Source organism: Anoplopoma fimbria, chromosome 3, assembly GCF_027596085.1.
Source record: "Anoplopoma fimbria isolate UVic2021 breed Golden Eagle Sablefish chromosome 3, Afim_UVic_2022, whole genome shotgun sequence".
Classification (NCBI taxonomy): Eukaryota; Metazoa; Chordata; class Actinopteri; order Perciformes; family Anoplopomatidae; genus Anoplopoma; species Anoplopoma fimbria.
Window position 1 is genome coordinate 21,138,042 of NC_072451.1, and position 19,701 is coordinate 21,157,742.

Sequence of the window (19,701 nt, forward strand, 5' to 3'; positions counted from 1 at the left end):
TACCCTACACTGTAAGTAAAAAAAAAAAAAAAAAAAAAGTAATCTGTGTTTGTTATCACGCACAGAATTAAACAAAAGGGAAAATAAAACTACCGTTACATTTATTTATATGTAAAACACACTTTCCCCCCCTCATTCTCATAATTACATAAAAGAAAAAAATGTTTGTTTTTATTTATTCATAGGCTTATATATAAACGTATTCCAATTATATATAATATTTAAATTAAGCCTATTTTATTCAGAAAACTACATGTTTTAGAGAGGGTATATGATGCTAAATCTTTGCTTGTAGTGCTGCTGGATGGCCATAACGAACCTGACCTTTAAGCAGTGTCATTGTGTTACAAACATCTAACCCCATTTAACTGTACGGTTGTACACCATTTGTAGCATAACTCGTATTTTTGAGAATTTGTTAATATTGTTTTTGCATTTGATTGAGCTTAAACATATCAGTTACAGATATACAGACGCGTACAGACAAATGGTTGTTTTTGCTTCTGTACAGGGACTATATTTCATACTAGAAATCACTTTGGCATGCTGTAATCCTTTATAATCTACACGGGGGCGCGCCCGCCAGCCACCGGACGGGGTGAAAAAAAAGAGAACAGTGGTGCACTCTGCTGCGCGCTCCCGCTGCACTTCTGTCTTGCACTTTACCGTCCCGTCGAGTGATCCCAAGCATCCCGCAAGATGACCATCAACACCCTGGCTAAAGGAGGCTGGCACCGGGATCAAATGGCGTGCTTTCGGAAGGTATTGTTCAATAATTCTGTCTGCTTTACTTATTTCATAAAATGTGATAAATCATAACCTTCTGTGTGAGTCCGGAAATATATAGCCGGTGAGAAGATGAGAGCAAGTTATGCAAGGGTGTCACATCAATATGTGCATTGTTTTATCAGAATATTTCACCTATGCATGTATGTTTTTATATCTTCTTTTTAATCTGCATGTGTAGGTGTGTGAATTTCTATGTGTGACTACATTTGTGTGTGTATGTGTGTGTGTGTGTGTGACAGATGGAGAAAGTGATTGTGGCCATGCAGGACCCTGACATGGGCATGAAGATGAGAAACCAGAGGCTCCTTATCACTGTCATTCCACATGCCATGACAGGTGTGTGTGTGTGTGTGTGTGTGTGTGTGTGTGTGTGTGTGTGTGTGTGTGTGTGTGTGTGTGTGTGTGTGTGTGTGTGTGTGCATATATGTCCCTTTATGTCATTTGGCATTAGCATCCGTATGTGGACATGCACGTTGCAGCTTGTGTTTGTCCCAGCGATCATGCATAATGCAGCAGTGATTTTTTTGGAGAATACTTTATGCTTTGCAGGGTAGAGGGAGGAAGTTTGTCCTCTTTTCTTGTCTCCTTTATTTTTTTTACTCTTTCTTTTTCTTCAGGCCATGATATGATTGCCTGGTTGATCCAGAAATACTGTATCAATGAGGAGGGTAAGTGTACTAATACATACATTTTGTGTTTACGTGATAGAGAGTGAGTGAGTGAGTATTTGCTGTGATTCTCTGTTTCTGTTTCCCTTGCTTGTTGTGTGTCGTTGCTAGTGTGTTGCCAGGACATGTTGTTTTCTCTCAAACTGATGGGCTGAGGTGTTTTTGTGTGTGCGTGTGTGTTTGTGTGCGTGTTTGTGTGCGTGTGAGTGTGTAATGTAAGGGGTTGCTGTTTCCAGTAAACAGTATGGGGTGAACCCCAGAGGATCCAAGTTTCATTAACTCACCTGATGATCTTGGTTTGATTAGCGTCCCTGTGGTAGCTTTCACCTCAGGAGACTTTACCTTAGGTAAAGTAAATTAGAAGTCGGAAAAAAAATAGCCCGCTGGTCCCTTTTGCCTCAGAGCAGACTAAAGGAGGAAAGAGAAGAGCCAGTCAGCAAGGAGAGAGAGAGAGAGAGAGAGTGGTAAAAGCTGATTAAAATGCATCGCACAGCTTTTTTTGGTAGCTGTCAGTCATGGAAATGGGGCTCTTTAACAAATGAGGAGAGACTGAAGATTGATGAAGCATTTCATCACTGGGACAAAGCTTTGATTTGAGAGAGATTGCTGAAAGGGTAGATGTGTTTGATTAAAAAAAAAAAAAAAAAAAAGGAATGACGAATTAGGCCCACAGTATTTTCTACAACTGTAGGTATTCCTTGTGGCCAACTGATTGATTGATTATTGATTTTCCACCTTCAGTTTGCTGAATTTGAGAGTTTTATCACTAGTGAAACAGCTCTTTCACATGCCATCAAACATCATACAGTGATAAACCTTATCAAAGTAGCCACAATGGTCGGTCAGCTTATATAAAAGGCTGGATGAACTACTTTAAGACTACAGCCCCTCATGATCACCTAAAGACACTGAAACTGTGAGAAATGTGTTTCTTCTTTGGTGTTCAACAGAGGCAATGCACCTTAGTGGGATGCTGGTGAGATACGGGTACATTTATCCTCTCAAAGAGCCGAGATCTCTCGTGTTACGGCCTGACGAGTCGCCCTACCGCTTCCAGGTAAGTCGGTCCTCCCTCATGCAGTATGATGACTCTTCCTGCTTGTAGAAACCCACTGCTCTCTTTCCAGTTTAAACTATTTACCACTTTTGACTAAAGTGATACATTCTCTCTATCACTGGCTCTCTCTCGCTCCATTAGCCCACTCTCTAATCCCTCATCCATCTGCCACTCTCTGCTGCCACATCCGCTTCACAATCAATCTCTATCAGAAATGTAAAAAAAAAATGTAACTTCTTTTTCTCAGACTCCTTACTTCTGGACGAGCACCCGGTGGCCTGCATCAGAGCTGGACTATGGTAAGGCAATGCCAAAAACAAACAGGAGTGGTAAGAGGGGATCTTTGTAAAGTCCCTTTACATATCATGTCACTATAAAACGTGAATAGAAAGCTTCCACTTCAAATACAACTAAAAGATTTCTGATAGGCAGTTACAGGAGCTTTGGGCGAAACTTACATATAGATCAGGTTACAAATCTCTTAACCTCATTCATTAATTTCTTTACTGTTGTACTTCTTATCAGCAATCTATTTGGCTAAAAAGAACATAAGAAAACAAGGAGAACTGATGGAGTATGAAAAGGTGAGTAAAGTGTGCGTCTATGTGTGTAAGTAAGACAGAGAATGTGTGTTGTGAATTATGCAGGAGTCTGGGCTAACAGGCCGCTATCTTTATAACTTTTCTAAATTCTAGTCCTCTTTTCTCTCTGTGTTTTTCTTTTCTTATTCATCCCTTGTCCTTTTTTCCTCTTCGCTTTTTAGGAGAGGTACAGTCTGTTACACAAGAGGATCAACCACACCTGGGACTTTGTGGTGATGCAAGCCAGAGAGCAACTCAGGTACACTCACACACAGACAAACACACACACACACACACACACACACACACACACACACACACTCACACACTTACACACACTTACACTTACACACGCATACACAAACTTACAGTGTGATCTACGTTTAGAGCATCCAAACAGAGGCGGAAGGCTGACCGCATTGTTCTAGAATGTCAGGAGCAGGCCTACTGGCTCATCAACAGACCCCCGGTACGTTAACTGTTGTTGTACTTCACTGTGTTGTATTAGACTATGTTCTACACTACACTGCACTATACTATATCATACTACACGGTTCTACACAACAGTATTTTCCACTGTGTTGGATTGGCATAGAAAACTGTACAATACTAACTATATACTAACTATACTATACTATACGATACCCTATATTGCTCTTTATCATACAATACTATATAATACTTTGCTATGCTATACTATACTATAGTGCTCTGCACTCCACTGTACTATACTACATTACTGAACTATACTGTTATATATTATACTATATTATACTTTACTATAACTGCACTATACAACACTGTACTCTGCTATACTATACTATACTATTACTGCACTATGCAATACTGAATTTTGCTATACTATCCTATGCTATAACTGCGCTCTGCTAAAATATACCATACTATGCTACTTCATCCCACACAACTATAGAAACACGTTTTACCGTATTTCTATATTTCTGCCTCTACATGAAATATTCAACCCATCTGGTAAAAGCCTCAGCTGACAACAGGGGAAACCGAGAGAGAGAGAGGGACAGAGAGAGAAAGAGAGAGAGGGACAGAGAGAGAGAGAGAGAGAAAGGGGGGGTGAGGGGAGGAGGAGGAACAGGGAGAGAGAAGAAGAATAATCATTATACCCCACTTTCTTTATGTTGTCTTAAAACCACTGCAGTCTATTGGATTCTTAGACAGAGATGGCTAGAGAGAACGATCAGAGTGGAAACTAAAAAAATAAATTGGGTGGCAGGGTGGAGAGGGTGATCCAGAGGTCAAGGGTTTGGAGGAGAGACTCCATCTTGTCTTGCTCTTATGAATTAGGGACGAGGACATGGAGAAAAAGAAAGAGAAGCTTGAGAATAAAAATCAGAGCCAGTGGAGTGGAAAGCTCGAGGAAGGATAAGTGCTCACACACATGCATGTTCTCATCAGACACACACACACACACACACACACACACACACACACACACACACATACTACACTTAGTTATTAGCGTGCATATACTGTATGTGTGTGTATTTCTTTCAGCCTGGGGCATATGATGTGTTGGACATGGGTCTGGAGAGACCAAATAACTTCAGCGTACGAGTTACACTGGTCAGTGACATCATCACATCTTTTCTTTATGTCCTGTTCCTGAAAAATCTGTTGTGATAACATGTCTTCTCTCCTATGAATCGCTTCTGTCTCTGTTTTATTGTTTTCCTACTGTCTTGCTGCTGGGATTGTTTCAAAGTAAGTGTGAAAGTAAGCTTAACTATAGTATGGACAACACAGTGCATTACAATATCTTTATAATTATAGATAGAGGTTAAACATGACATGATTAGCCACCTTAATTGTCACTCATGGGAATGATGTCTGATTAGAACAATTTGTCAGAATATATCCTGCTTTAATATTTAAAATCATTGTTTTTATGGGTGAACACATACAGACACAGGGAGGCTGCCTTCTACTATTGATACGACTGTAATAATGTATAATGCAGTCATGTGTGACCCAAAGTGATGACACTGTGTTTCTCTTAACAGAACTAGAACAGTGACCACTACAAAGGCGAGGTAAACATCATATATAATGTATACACCCTCACTTTAAGTACAAGGAGTGTATATTTTAGCTCCCTTTGTGTGCCTTTTTGCTTTTGTTTACAGCTGGAAACCTGTCGAAGGGCCCTTGGAAGAAACCGTGTAAAGTCATCCATCTGCCTAGAAGGGTATGTGTCAGTTTGACTAACACACTTGCTGACACACAAACACATGCACTACATTACATTACATTACATTCCAGTCATTTAGCAGACGCTTTTATCCAAAGCCACTAGTGCACATGCACACAAGAACTAATGGACTCGCAGGCCTGGACTGCCTGAACCAAACTCTACATCTCCAGCATGCACGCACACACACATGCACATAAGGCTTAATGCTCCCACTATAAGAGCCACTAATGGATGCTTCCTGAGGCAAGTTGGAATTAGTGGCCATTATATCTGATGATCGCCAGCAATCCAATAGAACTGTGTGTGTTTTTGTTTATGACGTGCCTCTGCCTTTTGTGTGCGTATTTGCAGTTTTGTGAATTACAGCGAGCAGTACCTGAACCACGACCCCATTATGCAAGGCTGCCTCCCCAGTAACCCCTGGATCTCTGATGACACCGCACACTGGACAATGAATTCAGAAATGTGAGAAAATACACACAGATATACGCACACGTTATAACAAATCCAAACTACGGTCCACATTAGTGGTCCAAAGGATGAAAGTCATTTAGTTTAGCTTGTTTCAGCTTTTGTAGCATCTCTTAACCTGTCGATTAATTGTGTAGTACAACGTTACCACAGTTATTCATAGTGCCAGTTGATATGTTTGTGTTGTTGGTGTGTTTTTATGAGCAGGGTGCCTACACCAACACGTCTGAGGGTGGAACGCTGGAGCTTCAGCTTCATGGAGCTTCTCAAAGACATCATGGGGAGGCGGGAGTTCATGACGTACCTGGAGAAAGAGTTTAGTGGTAAGAAAGAGTGACTGAAGTGTTGGAATAAACTCAAAATACAAATGTGAAAACATTTGGTGATAAGGTTTGGGGATGGAATCAGAGCCAACTTGGTGTGAGGAATTCAGACACAGAGCATCCCATGTGTTTGCCTCAAACCTTCTTATTTCTATTCTAAACAAACTTCTGTTTTAGAGGTTGAATCACAACCATCATGAGGTACAAGTTGGCAATGGACTGCTGCAAACAGAATTACATATGGAGAAGTGTATCACAATAATGAAGAGAGAAAAATGAATTTAATTGGGACAATCATCTTAAACTGATTATTACCCTTATTAGCATTCAGAATTTCATTATTTCCCCCGAATGACATTTTCCAATCCCAGCAGTTAAAGACGGAAGGGTTGAGTCAGTGGAAAAGAAGATTAATTTCACGACATGGTTAGTTAAGAGGAATGGAAAGAATAGATAAGGAGGGAGAGTAGAGACATAAACAGGAAAGGGATCTGTTCACTCATGCAGACTTATGAAATATTGTCAAGGGCCGTGGTTTTCCACAGAGGTTAGCTATGATATAAAAAGTCTCTCATTGTTTGTACGTACCCAACATCTCATTATCTGTCTCTCTGCTAGCGGAGAACCTGTGTTTCTGGCAGGCCTGTGAGGATATAAGGCATGGAGAAAGTTCCAGGATCATAGAGAAAGTGGAAGAGATCTACAAGTAAGCGTACAAGCACTCAAACACACAGAAATAAACCACTTATATTTCCTGTCAGATGACTGCCACTTGTTTGTGTGCGGTTCAGAAACTTCCTGGCTCCTGGAGCTGCTCGTTGGGTCAACATCGACAGTAAGACGATGGATAAAACTCTAGGTGGGATCAGACGACCACATCGTTTTGTCATGGACGACGCACAAATGCACATCTACTTTCTCATGAAGAAGGTTTGATTGTAGTTTGATACTTGAGACTTTCTCCTTTAGGTCTGTATCTGGAATAACAGGACACTTGTCACAGCCTCAGTCTTAATGGACCAAACCAGCCGATAAGCATGTTTTTTGCCTTAAATCAATTATACTTTACAATTTTGGCTAAATATTTACCAAACATGCTACTGGGTGAAGAATCTGAATTCACCTTTTTATTATTTTCCAGGCATCCAATGGTTTTAATTCATTTCTATAGAATATTTTAACAAGCTTCATAAATCTGCTAATTGATTTTCCTAAAAACCTAAAAAATAAAAACCTAAAAAATCAAATCATTTCTGATAGAATTCAAACCAAGCACATTTTTTCTGGTCATTTTTTTTTTTTAAGCCAACTTTGTTTGGATATAGCATTTCTTCATTGTACATAATATAAAAGAAGACACATAATAATGGCAACTTTAAAGTTTAGCTGACAGCTATTAGAACATATTTAGGTCGTAATGTTGAATTTGTGTGTGTGTGTGTGTGTGTGTGTGTGTGTGTGTGTGTGTGTGTGTGTGTGTGTGTGTGTGTGTGTGTGTGTGTGCGTGTCTTTGTGTATAAAGGACTCTTACCCGAGATATCTTAAGTCTGACCTCTATAAGAACATGCTGGCCAAAGCTGTTGTCCCCCAGGAGACAAAGAAAAGGTAAAATGACACATTAATTACCACTTTTACTTTACTTTTACATGAAGAGATTAATTCTCCAACATCACACTCCTTCCTCTCAGTGTGTTCCCCTTCATGAGACGCCAGCGTCACTCCAGCCCCTCCCCCGCTCAGGCTGTCATCCAGGCGACAGAAGAAGACGGGAATGCCAAGGGGGCCGGACAGGCAGGTACCAACTCTGCAGCCGGATCCCATGTCTGATGTCGGGCCCCAAACAAAAAACCTTAGACGCAATCTCAGCATCCATTGTCTCTGTTAGTAACCACCCAAATACTTTTTCACTTAAAAGTAAAACTTTCTGTGTGAAGGCAGAACTTTTCATTCAGCGCTGCAACATTACATTTCCTCCCCGAGCACAGGTGTTAATGCGTTTCTCAGCAGCATTACATCTAATTCTCAGAGCACAGGAAGTATAGCCATTCTGCATCTACATCCCATCTCAGTCCTGCTGTTTTTGATATTGACTTCTAATACCAAGTCTTCCTTTCTGCCTCTATAGCCTTTTTATAGAATCTACTCTGTCTCTCATAAGCAGGTTTAGGCAAAAGGGTTGTTTATAGACCATTAGAGATGTAAAATATGTATTTAGTCAAAACTTTACCTCAGCATACTTTTGATTATCGTACAGTTTGCTGGATTTGTTCATTCCATGCTGGAAAATACTCATTTGTCTCAGTTGTCGCTGTTCATTTTGCTCGAGCATGTTTTCATCCCAATAAAATGTCACAATTGCATTCGGTGTTGTGTTTTGCTCTCAGCTCTGCATGCTGTGGTAAACTGTGAGTGTGTGGATTTGCTTTCATTTTCCTGACTTCCTCTCGTTCTCATCTTCTCTTTGTAGCCCTTGGGTCTATTTTAACCACAACGCCTTTAAATGGTTTGTTTGAGCATTTCTTAAACTCCAGATGCGATGGCTTTGTAATATTGAATTATAGAGCTCCATTCACGGAGTTCATTTGAAAGCAACTTCCAGAAGTTTAAAAAACAGCTGCTATTTGCAGAAAACATTGGCTCAGGTCTGTTCCCTACAGTGCCATCTGTCTGCTCATACTGTTCTCTTTATCTTCAGATCCTGTGTCTGAACTTATTTATTTCTTAATACACCTTTCCCCTTCATCTAATAACCTTTCAGATTTTGATTCCTTCCATTGATCCCATAGGAGCTGCGGTTTCCTCTACTGGACTGGCTCCCTCTACTGGCTGTATGTGGTTAAAGTAACACCAGCATTATTTAACTTTGTACATTAGTGGGTCCAAACATTTTTATCTTGTGAGCCCTAAAAATGGACAAATGTCTAAACGTAATCACAGGTTAAGGTCTGAGTGTGAACATGAGTTGAGAGCATTACAACCAAAGTGTAACTTTTCTTTCTCAGACCATTGTTTATACGAGTGAGAGCTGACAAGGTGTAAGCATCCAGTATTTCAAAAGAAAAATAGCAAAAACTAATGACAGAGTATTTACAAGAAATAAACCTAATTTTGTGGAGAACACATTAATTATTTTCTTTTTTTTTTACCTCTATTAATTATCTTTAAACCCCTCAGATTTATCTCAATCCCAGGTTGGGAATCACTGCTCTAAAGTCAGTCTGTGAAAACAGTTGTATAATATATTCTACGGCTGTGGGGGAGGATCTTATGTCTTCAGTTAGATAGAAATCCTTTTATATAAACGGTTGACAAGGAGTTTTAAAGATGAGGTCATTTAGATCTTATGAAAGATACTTTTTAGTTGCATATGGGAAATGCAGGATCCATTTTTTTTTAAGCTTGGTTCATACTAGGGATTAAAAATCCGGATGTCGGCCTTAGCTACTTCGATTTTGAAAAACAGTGAGCAGTAAGGCTGGATGCTGCGATCCGTAGCTCTGATCCGTGTCAGCATTGCAGGACATGAGAGCCCACCAGATTTACTAATGGAGGTAAGCCATATATGGGCACACAAGCAAATAAGACTTATACAAGTGCACACACACTCACACACACATACACAGTAAAATGTGTATTTCAACAAACAAGCACTTTCTATATTTCTGAGGATTATGATAATCCGCTTTCCTCCATTGCCCCATCCACTCTTATTGCGTGACAGTGTGTGTGTGTGTGTGTGTGTGTGTGTGTGTGTGTGTGTGTGTGTGTGTGTGTGTGTGTGTGTGTGTGTGTGTGTGTGTGTGTGTGTGTGTGTGTGTGTGTGTGTGTGTGTGTGTGAGTGCCTGAGGAAAAAAAAAAAAATCATGAAACCTTTCCCTTTATACCACAGATTTATTTTTGGTGGGCTAAATGCTTTCAGATTTCAGATTTTTGAACAGATTATAAAGTAATAGACCATAAAAGGAAGGAATATCATGTTTTACATCGCATTTCTTCATTCTTACACACATAAGAGCTACAGTGTGTTGTAGTGGTACAGTGCCTTTGATACTCTTAATGAAATGTGACAACTAAATAAGGTGATTCACACTCTCTCATACAGGAGTAAAACACATTATTTTAAAAAAAAAAAAGGAAAAGAAGGCAAATCAAGTGTGACAGAACTGTCAATTTGACCCTGTGCAAAATCCCAATGAGAAAACCATCACAGCATGGGACACTTAGAAAAAGACAACACATATTGTATATGTCTTAAATTAAATAAAGTATGGAAAGTGCTCAGTAGCTTCGACGTTTCAAGAGACAAAACACACAAATTCATACAGTGGATACAGTGCACTCGTTCCCAGAATAATACATACAAGAGGAGGCACTGGACACAGTAATCTGAATATACATTCATAGTACCCCCTCATACACATATGGGTTGTATACATTACATCGTGGGGTTTGCTTTTTAACCATAAAAAGTGCTTCGGAAAGAGTGTTGGTAAAAAGGAAGATCTGGTGAAATTTAAGAGCGGGAAAATAAACATGAGATGATAAGAGAGTAGAGTAGACAAGAAAAGAAAGTCATTCCATTTCAATACACGCTGCGTGTAAAGCTGCGCATGGATATAACCTCTGTCCATGTACTACAGGCCTGAGATGTGGATTGTGGGAAGGCATGACCAATGTGGTAAACAACTTATCAAGCTGTTCTGCAATTATACTTTGATTATAAAAAGCTAATTTCATTGGTTGATGAAGACCATGTAATATGGGTGAAAGAACGAAGCTACAAAGCCAAACTATCTTAAAAGGTTGTTTAAACTACATGGCAGTCAATAATCAAGCACATCTCAAATGGATCAAAAAGCCAAAGTGGAAAAAAAAAGTTGATGAAAATACAAGAAGATCCAAAAATGAGGAGTGTTTACATCGACAATAAATATTGTTTACTTTATCGGAAGACTCAATGATAATCTGAATATAAAGATTAAGAGTTGCTCCATAAAGTGCTATTCCTTATAAATATTTCAAATATTGATTTCATAGCCTACATGTACATACAAAATATGTACAAATTCCAGGGACCTGTACTACGAGAAAGGATTTGGGAAGAGAGAGGTAACTTCAGGCTTAAACAAACAAACACAGGACTTTCATCCAGGAGGCCGCTGTTCGTATGCTGTGTTAAACTAAAAGTAAACGTTGACGTTTTGTCTAACGTGAGTCACATTAGTCGCTAGTCATGCCAGTCATTCGTCAGTTAAGTTATCAACCATGCTCTTCTCCTTAATCCTAACTTTTTTGCTGCCTAAACCTCACTTCCTTTTAAGACCCAATTTTATTTTGCCCCAGGAAAAAAAAAAAAAAAAAAAAAAAAAAAGAGTGGAAACTGACACGCTGTCTCTGACGAATCTTAAACTGACTCTAGAGAGGTAACTAGAGCTTCATAGTGTGACGAGTTGGGAGTGAGAATGTGTTGAGATAACAGATAAACTTTTATACAAGCACCGCCTACTTACCAATCAAAGCTTGGTCAGGGGGTCGTGAAATAATATTACACTAATACAAAAAAGTTAGGAACAAAGTTTAAATTCTGCCAAATGCAGAAAGGAAAGCTGGCAAAAAAAGACTGCGTGAATGGGTAAATTTAAAAGGCTTATAATATCACTGCCCCATCTAGAGCACGATAGATCCGACTATCATTACATTTGTGTTTTCCGTTCAGGCTGTTAATCTACACATTCAAAGAGTCCATGTTTGTTTTGCCAGCTGTTCTTCCTGCGTTTTGCAGCTGCTTTTAGCCTGGAAGAAGAAGTTTCCATTCTTTGCATTTGTCTGATATTATAGTTTGCTCTTTGTTCATAAAATATGCCGCTCGACTAACAATAGACTTGGTCATATATGTGAACGCGCTCATAGCCATATGGAGAAACCCTGGGTTGACTTACCGAGTTGATGACCACTGTTGAGTGCCGCTAAGCGGGAACTCAGTATGTTGAACTTGCTTCATAGTACAGGTCTCTGGTCATGAGGTCAAAGGTCAGGTGGTTTGATCCCTGGAGGTTTTAATGTTCATACCTAAGCTTGTCTAATGAACCACCAGATTTAATTTGTGTTAAATGGTGTGTGTGTGTGTGTGTGTGTGTGTGTGTGTGTGTGTGTGTGTGTGTGTGTGTGTGTGTGTGTGTGTGTGTGTGTGTGTGTAAGATTATTTAAGAGTTTACAGATCTTTTTCATTCAAATATGAGGAGAGTTGAACATAAAAATGGTAGACCTATGAGAATATAGGTCTAAATTTAATGTTTGATTTAAGATATAAAGAAACTTTGAAGAGTCAGAGTCTTAAATTATTTTGTAAGATTTTGTCAACACATTATCTTTTTACCTTATGTGAATGTTTTCCGTGCTGTTTAACAATCAAAGCGTAGTCACTTTGCTTCCTTACAGAGTCTCCTGTCCTACTATGTGACAGTGTAGAGTTCATCCTTGTCGCTCTGACAGAGCGTGTACCCACATACCCGGGGTCTCCAGCTCCAGCTCCAGCTCCAGCTCCAGCCCCTGCTCCAGCCCGACGCCTCCCTGTTCTTCTCCTTAGGCGGCAGCAGGAACACCACACAGCTGGCCACCAGGATGTGCCACATCGAGTGTGTGTAGTAGTAGTTGTCCTCGGTCTCAGTGAAAATGTACAAAAATACCCCGACGAGGGCACAGGTTGCCCCGGGGATCAGGAAGAGGACCCAGCGTTTCCATGAAGGCGGGTAGCAATGACGTCGCTGCACTCCCCGGTACACCTGTAAACAAAAGAGAACTGGATTTAGCACAACTCTTTTGTTTTCTCCCCATTTAAATCAACAAGGAAGTCAGCAGCAGATTCCCATCAGCGGTTGTGTTTTTTTTTATAAACTCTCTTTATTGTATGTCTCACCCAGGCAGTGACCATGCACAGTATGGCACAGAGGACGGGACCCAACAGGTTCCACAGGCCTTTGCGGTCCAGCTGCATCGACATGGCTATAAGCAGAGCCCCGAGCATAAACAGAGTCTGCACACACAGGAAAAAGACGAATATAAACAAATCTCAGCACTTATATATGAAAATACATGAATCCTCAGTTCAGTGTGATAATATCATTAAAAGGAAAATAGGCATTAGTCAGTGTCTTACATATTTGAATGTGTCCTTTATGCGAGCCATGCACAGGATGGTGACCCAGATGGCACAGACTGACCCCAGGAAGTCACAATATTGTAGGGTATCGTAGTCCATTATGCACATTACTGCTACACCTGGCTGGTCACATGCGTGGTAAAACTAGAATATGAAAAGAAGAAGAAAAAAATATTATGAATGTTACAAAACTGCCTTATTAAGAATTAAGGCCCTCCTTCCCCACAGTAACATATAACACATGCATATAGACGTGTCCATAATGACTAATATAACTCAGGTTATTACAGAAATGTAAAACAAAAACAATAATTCAGTAAGGTAAAAATGCTTCTAAATTTGTGTGTTGTGTGGTCTGGATTAATCTATCATTTTTAACTGAAGGTATCTACCATTACAGGCTATACCAACAACTCCATTAATAGCAATACTTAGCAAACAGACGTGTTCTGTAAGCATTTCTACTACCACACCTGGTAGTAAGAAGCATCCTGAAAGTAATTAAGAGAGACAGTTAACTAAATCCTCCAAAACACATTGATAGGTGTGATAAAGTACTGTACGTAGCACTTTTAGCTCATTATTATTAGCTGACCACAGTTGGATGAAGCATCCCTATACCATATCAATATGCTACTTTGTTAATCAGCATTCATTCCTAAAAATACAATGAGTTGTAAAAGGTACACTTTGTGCATTAAAAAGGTAACTTCAAAGCGTTTTAAACTGGACTATACTTTCTCATGTTTTTGTGTCATGTTTCTGAATTATGTCCAGTATTGAGGGAGAGTGCTGTAACTAGCAGCCACGAAACATGCTGCGAGGGCAGTTGTGCAGTGTCAATGTAACGTTGGTTCACTCAAATGTGCTTGTTTTTGCCACTGGCATAATCGAAATCGGAGTCTAAGTGTCTGTAAGCATTATGAAGAGGACCCTACAGAAAACTGTACCTCTGCCTTACCTTTAGCTTGATCTGTTCTGTTTGTTATTGTGTCCAAGTCCCACTCAAAGAAAACTTTTGTTTTCTCCTCTCTCCCTCTCCTAGGCTGTTTAATTTGGAGAAGCTCTTCATCCCCGTTTTGCGGCTCAAATGAATACGGGCGGCCATCGGATTTAAACACATCATCAACACTGTCAAAATCGTCTAAATATTCGGCAATGATATTGAAAGTCTTTTAGATAAGAGCACGCTTTCTGTACTCCAACACACAACTCTGCCTGGCTGGCACTTGTGTTTCCATCGTTCTCTTCTGGAAAACCGTCAAATCACAAGATTTCAGAATGAGAATTCACCTTGAGCGAGACGCTTTGGAAAATGTCAGATACTGTTATACTAATCAGAGCCTGTCAGTGGCAAAAACACGCACCATTAATGGACGAAAATGACGGCCCCACTTTGCCCCGATAGGATTATATTGCAGCCTGTGAGAGGAAGCTCTCTCGCTAAATACTAAACCTGTTTCAGAAACTGTCGTCCCCATTAGTCATTTAGACACAAAAACATGATCTAATAGGGTCAAAGTTGAAAAATACCAAACTACCTTTTAACTCTACATGCTCAGCATTTCCCCACATGTATGCATGTGTGTGTGTGTGTTCCTGAGTGTGTGCGTGTGTGTTACCGTGGAGAAGAACATTGTGAAGAGGTAGACGGAGGCCTCAGTGATGTAGCAGCGTTTGATGGCCACCACGATGGCAGGCAAGAAGGACAGGTTACTGAGCGTGAGCAGCAGAGTTGCCGTCAACTGGCGACGGTACGACTGAGCTGTCGAATCATCAGTGCAGCCCCAACCGCTCCAGCCTGCAAACACACACACACTCATTCACTTAATGAAATCAAATAAATACATAGTGGAATCAATCAATAAATTACTAGAAAGAATACAGTTAGGAAACTTCTGATTTTTGTTTAAGCAAGGATAGACTAGTTACTTCAGTTATTAAAGTCAAGGCAAAGTAACTTGATGTCTATGTGTGTGTGTTTGTTTGTGTTTGTGTTTGTGTGTGTGTGTGTGTTTGTGTGTTTGTTTGTGTTTGTGTTTGTGTGTGATAGAGAGAGTCTTACCAGCCTTGCAGACGCAGGCAGCGTACAGGTAGCTATAGGATCTCAGTAGTCTACATTCACCGTATGTCCCACAGTCCTCTACACAGGCACTGATGAACACCTCTGGGACCACAGACACCAATGATGTATTAACACAATCACTGCTGCAAGAAACACACACACACACACACACACATTTCACATATTAAACACATGGACAACCACAAATGCCTTTGCCTCACATCTAGTTTTATGCACTTTAATTGCTTTAGCAAGTCTTTCAATACAAAGACTAAATAAAAATGTACATAGACAAAAAATGTATTGTTGCTTTGAATATAGATTTCTAAATATGAGGAAAGCTGTACTGTAAGTTCATGTATAAAACATTTTGTAGTTTAAAGTCAAACTATGAAGAAAGAATTAATGTGCAAGGAGAATTTAACAATAGACAGGGATGAGGAAAACACAAGAGCACAGATATGACTACAAAGGCATTACATATGTGTAGACTATACATGTGTGAATTTGAAAAACATATATTGTCTGTTGAGAGTAGCGTTATCCTGATCTGAGGGAGGATACAAAATAAAGAAATGTCCCAGGTGCATTAAATATGTAGAAGTATTTTAGATACACATTTTTAGAGAGAGTTAGAAATGTGTGGGTTACCTGTTGCATACAAGCTGCAGGGTGAGGTACCATGTTGTTGACTGAGGAAAAGGCAGCCGGACCACAGCTTTGGGATCACTGGCATTCACACGAACACTGTACCCTCCAAACAAAGCTGCAGATAAATAAATACATACATGAGAGGTGTCTCCAAATTCTATTTTCATAATGCAAAGTCAAGCTTTACGATATATTGTTGTCTACAGGGTACAATGACACGTATTTCTTAATAAGAGCTTCGAAGTTCTATTTCTAAGTCATAGCAGAGCTGGTACCCATCTCGGCATGCCCTTGACAGAAGGCAGCAAAACACCTTTGAAAGGTTGACGTTCCTATTTCATAAATGTATATTTTTTTACTTGTACGTCTTTGCTATTTTATAACAGCTGGACTAAGTTGTCGATTCCTATTGTGTTATTCATCATCAATCCTACATCCCCATTTTCTGCTATTTATATGTTACCTGATTCATTAACCTACTGAAAGTACTCCCAGGTGTTTAATGTATCAATTCCCAAGTGTAAATGTGCAAAAATCCCTCTGGTTATCTGTGCTACCTGTGCGACAGGGTTGGGAGTGGTTGAGTTCGAGGACTGGAGCCCACGGAGAGAGACAGGCCACCACACTGCTGCTGCTGTTTCCCAGGGTTGCATTAGTCTACACACACACACACACATAGTAAAAAAGCACACAATCTTTACTCTGACACTCTGTAATCTAACAGGCTTTAATCAGAATAGTGTAAGATTGAATGTGTTTTATTTCACTAGTACTCACAGCGTTAAGTGTGAGCTGTAGGTTCAGTGTACCACCGGTGGCAAGTGTGTGCAGGGGGTAAGTGAGCAGTGTGGGGTGTGTATCTGTGACGCTGATGTTGGGTCCAGTGGCAGGAGTGAATCGTAGCGACAGAACATCCACCTCCTCGTAGAGCACAGGGATGCTCCACACACACCGACAACGGGGTTGCTGAATCGTTGCTTAAGGTGACTGCGTCTGGAATAGTGGAGTTGTTGTCTGCTGATGTTGAGTTGGTATAGCTGCTGTTGCCACGGAGCTTGTTGATGTCATCATCTACATTAAGGCCTACACTTTTTGGCTTGCACCCCACTGAGGGAGACACACACAGAGCAGAATAGAATAAATTTCACACACTGACAGTGGATTAGAACGGCGACATAATGTGGGAAATTTTAGTTTCTGGAAGTGTGTTTCTGTGTTCACCTGTGTAGTTTGAGACGATGCTAAAGGTCACAGTACTGTTGTCTTGGCTGCTCTCCACAACAACTCGTAACCACATATCCCAAGGTGGGTTAGAAAGAGCTGCAGAGCAGCTAATCCCTGAGCAGTTCACTGTTACTGGGCGGTGCTGCAGAGAAGTAGAGCCGAGCCTGAGGACTAGTGAACAGTTTCCGTCGGCTCCGTCCTCTGACGAACAGTCAGCCACAGAGATGGAGAGAGAGGAGGCAAACTCTGGAACATACAACCTAAGACAGACACAGATAAATGAACTGGACTTGTATAGACTGATAAGAGATATATATATAAAAGGAATAAAGGATGGGACCAGGGGGGGAAAAATGTATACACATGCACACACAGACAGTTCTTACTTAAGGCGGGCAGGTCTGTCAGGAGCTGCGGTCTGCTGGAGGAATGTGCCCTGCTGTAAAGTGGGCGTGTCCACCGCTCTCCTGATTGATAGCTGCGGCTGGAAGAAGTATGAGCAAGACGGAAAGCCCTAATAAAAAAAGACAAAAAATATAAAAACATAAATAATAAAACAATGTAGAACAATGGGGGACAAATGTACACAAAAATACAATTACAGAGATATAAGAAAAAATGTAGTAGAAATGATCATTCAAGGCCATCCGTTGGTAAATAAGACCACACTACCTGCTGCAATTCTGAAATATGAACAGCAGCCAAATAGAGACGAAGCAGAAGAATGTGGTTTAGCTACTTTACATGAGACACAATCCACCTCCCCCTGCTCCGGTGGAACAGGTTTGGGTTACAGGATCATTTTCAGATAGAGCATGATAGGAATACTGCCACGTTATCTTGGCCTCTCAATGCAAAACTAAATTCTTTTTCAGACAAATATGATGGACAGAGATGTAAATGAAGTGGAAAAATTAAACATTCAGGCCACAAAGAATTCAAATAAGTTGTGACGCATCTTTCTTCAAAACTGTCCTCATGATAATTGCAGGACTTTTAATCAGCACAGTTTGTGTGCATATGTCCAGGGGGGAAAACAAATCTCCATCAGGACTCATAACAACAAAAAATAGTTACAAAAAGCAAAGCACATGCACATGTGTACGGCTCCATACAAACCTTCTGCTCTATGCGGCCATCATCTTCAGGCAAGTGGGCACCAACGTACCAAACACCGGGGGCAGGATCGGAGAGGTTAAAGGTCGTGGAGCTCTGTGAGGTCACCGGAAGGATCAGAGACAGACAGGGGCTCCATAGAGTTTCATTGGGAAACACCGAGCTCGTCGGGTTTATAACTGGAGGGGCCCCGTACTGAATATGGCTACAAGAGAGAGAGAGAGAGAGAGAGAGAGAGAATTTCAACATAAGTTTCATTACATTACAGTCATTTAGCAGACGCTTTTATCCAAAGCGACTTACAATAAGTGTATACTAGTCACCAGAAGTCATAAGTGCATCTCCTTTCTTAAACAAGCATCTAAGAGCATAAACCAGAGCAAAAGTACAGTGCAGAAACAAACAAAGGGCCAAGTTTCAAAAAAACAAAAAAAGTGTTTGGTGAAAATTGAGACACAGAAGAGTCACAATGGTCTTACATGGTGACATTGTGCTGTCCACAGTTGAAGGTGTGGCCCTTGGTGACAGAGAACAGCCAGCGAGCGATGGCTGTCTCCTCTGGTATGTGAAACCTCTGCAGCCTCACGTTGCCATACCAACCATACTTGGACAGCTTCTGAGCAGGTTTGGACGAGAGCTCCGAGACAAACGTCACCTGTCCATCTATAGGGGACAAGATGTCATAGCATGAAAGAGCACAGACACAGTTTTACTGCTGAGTGTTGTAAAGTAATATCCATAGTGTGTCTGTAAGTAAGTTAGTAGTTTGTAAAAAGACAGTCTTTAACCATGTGGACGTGTGATACAGCTTCACAGAGCGAGGAGTCAGGTCAACGTGATACCAGATAGTTAGCTAGCAAACATGCTAACAGCGGTTTCCTCTGTCTTCGTTCTCTTTTGGTGTAAACACACTTACCGTCTGCTAACGTCCCCGCTGTCAGGGCGACGAAAAGGAGACCCCGTAGAAAACAAAAGTCCATGTTTCCTTCACGAGTGTCTGAACCATGACATCGTCCTTAAACCACACGATTTGTAACACAAATCTGTCGCTAAGGAGAAATCGTTCTCCGTGCACAGCACTTCCTGGTTTTCTTTGTAAATACACGACGTCACGAAAGTCCTCGGGTGCTGCCTTTGCGTCCGTCGGAAAAATGAACATCATTCACATGAAAGCCTAGAACTAAATAGCATTTCATTGATAATTTGTGTGATTTTAAAAAAGAATAATGTTGTTAATTGACATAAACGACAACTTCTTGTTGATTATTAAAAACATAATGCACATTAGTAAATAAGGTAAAACACATATAAGTCCGTGAATGCAGCGCGTGTGTTAGTTATAATGGTAATGTTTAAAAGTACACGCTTAA

General features: G+C 40.4%; 2 protein-coding genes across 2 annotated transcripts; one reads left to right on the forward strand and one right to left on the reverse strand.

The window, feature by feature from the left end:
* Positions 1 to 691: 691 nt before the first annotated feature.
* Positions 692 to 8,419, forward strand: rgs11 (regulator of G protein signaling 11). Its single transcript, XM_054596301.1, is given in 17 exon segments — positions 692 to 762; positions 1,029 to 1,125; positions 1,407 to 1,457; positions 2,408 to 2,514; positions 2,762 to 2,813; positions 3,040 to 3,098; positions 3,278 to 3,354; positions 3,483 to 3,564; positions 4,626 to 4,694; positions 5,132 to 5,161; positions 5,255 to 5,316; positions 5,674 to 5,787; positions 6,001 to 6,116; positions 6,735 to 6,822; positions 6,908 to 7,046; positions 7,639 to 7,721; positions 7,805 to 8,419. Coding segments are annotated over 17 exon segments (1,428 nt in total). The 5' UTR covers positions 692 to 699; the 3' UTR covers positions 7,944 to 8,419.
* A 3,941-nt stretch (positions 8,420 to 12,360) lies between these two features.
* On the reverse strand, positions 12,361 to 19,405 carry pgap6 (post-glycosylphosphatidylinositol attachment to proteins 6). The gene is given in 14 exon segments (XM_054596435.1): positions 12,361 to 12,898; positions 13,033 to 13,149; positions 13,273 to 13,419; positions 14,898 to 15,076; positions 15,341 to 15,483; positions 15,992 to 16,106; positions 16,549 to 16,648; positions 16,769 to 16,943; positions 16,945 to 17,098; positions 17,213 to 17,475; positions 17,602 to 17,729; positions 18,335 to 18,536; positions 18,811 to 18,994; positions 19,248 to 19,405. Coding segments are annotated over 14 exon segments (2,301 nt in total). The 5' UTR covers positions 19,312 to 19,405; the 3' UTR covers positions 12,361 to 12,568.
* Positions 19,406 to 19,701: the final 296 nt, after the last annotated feature.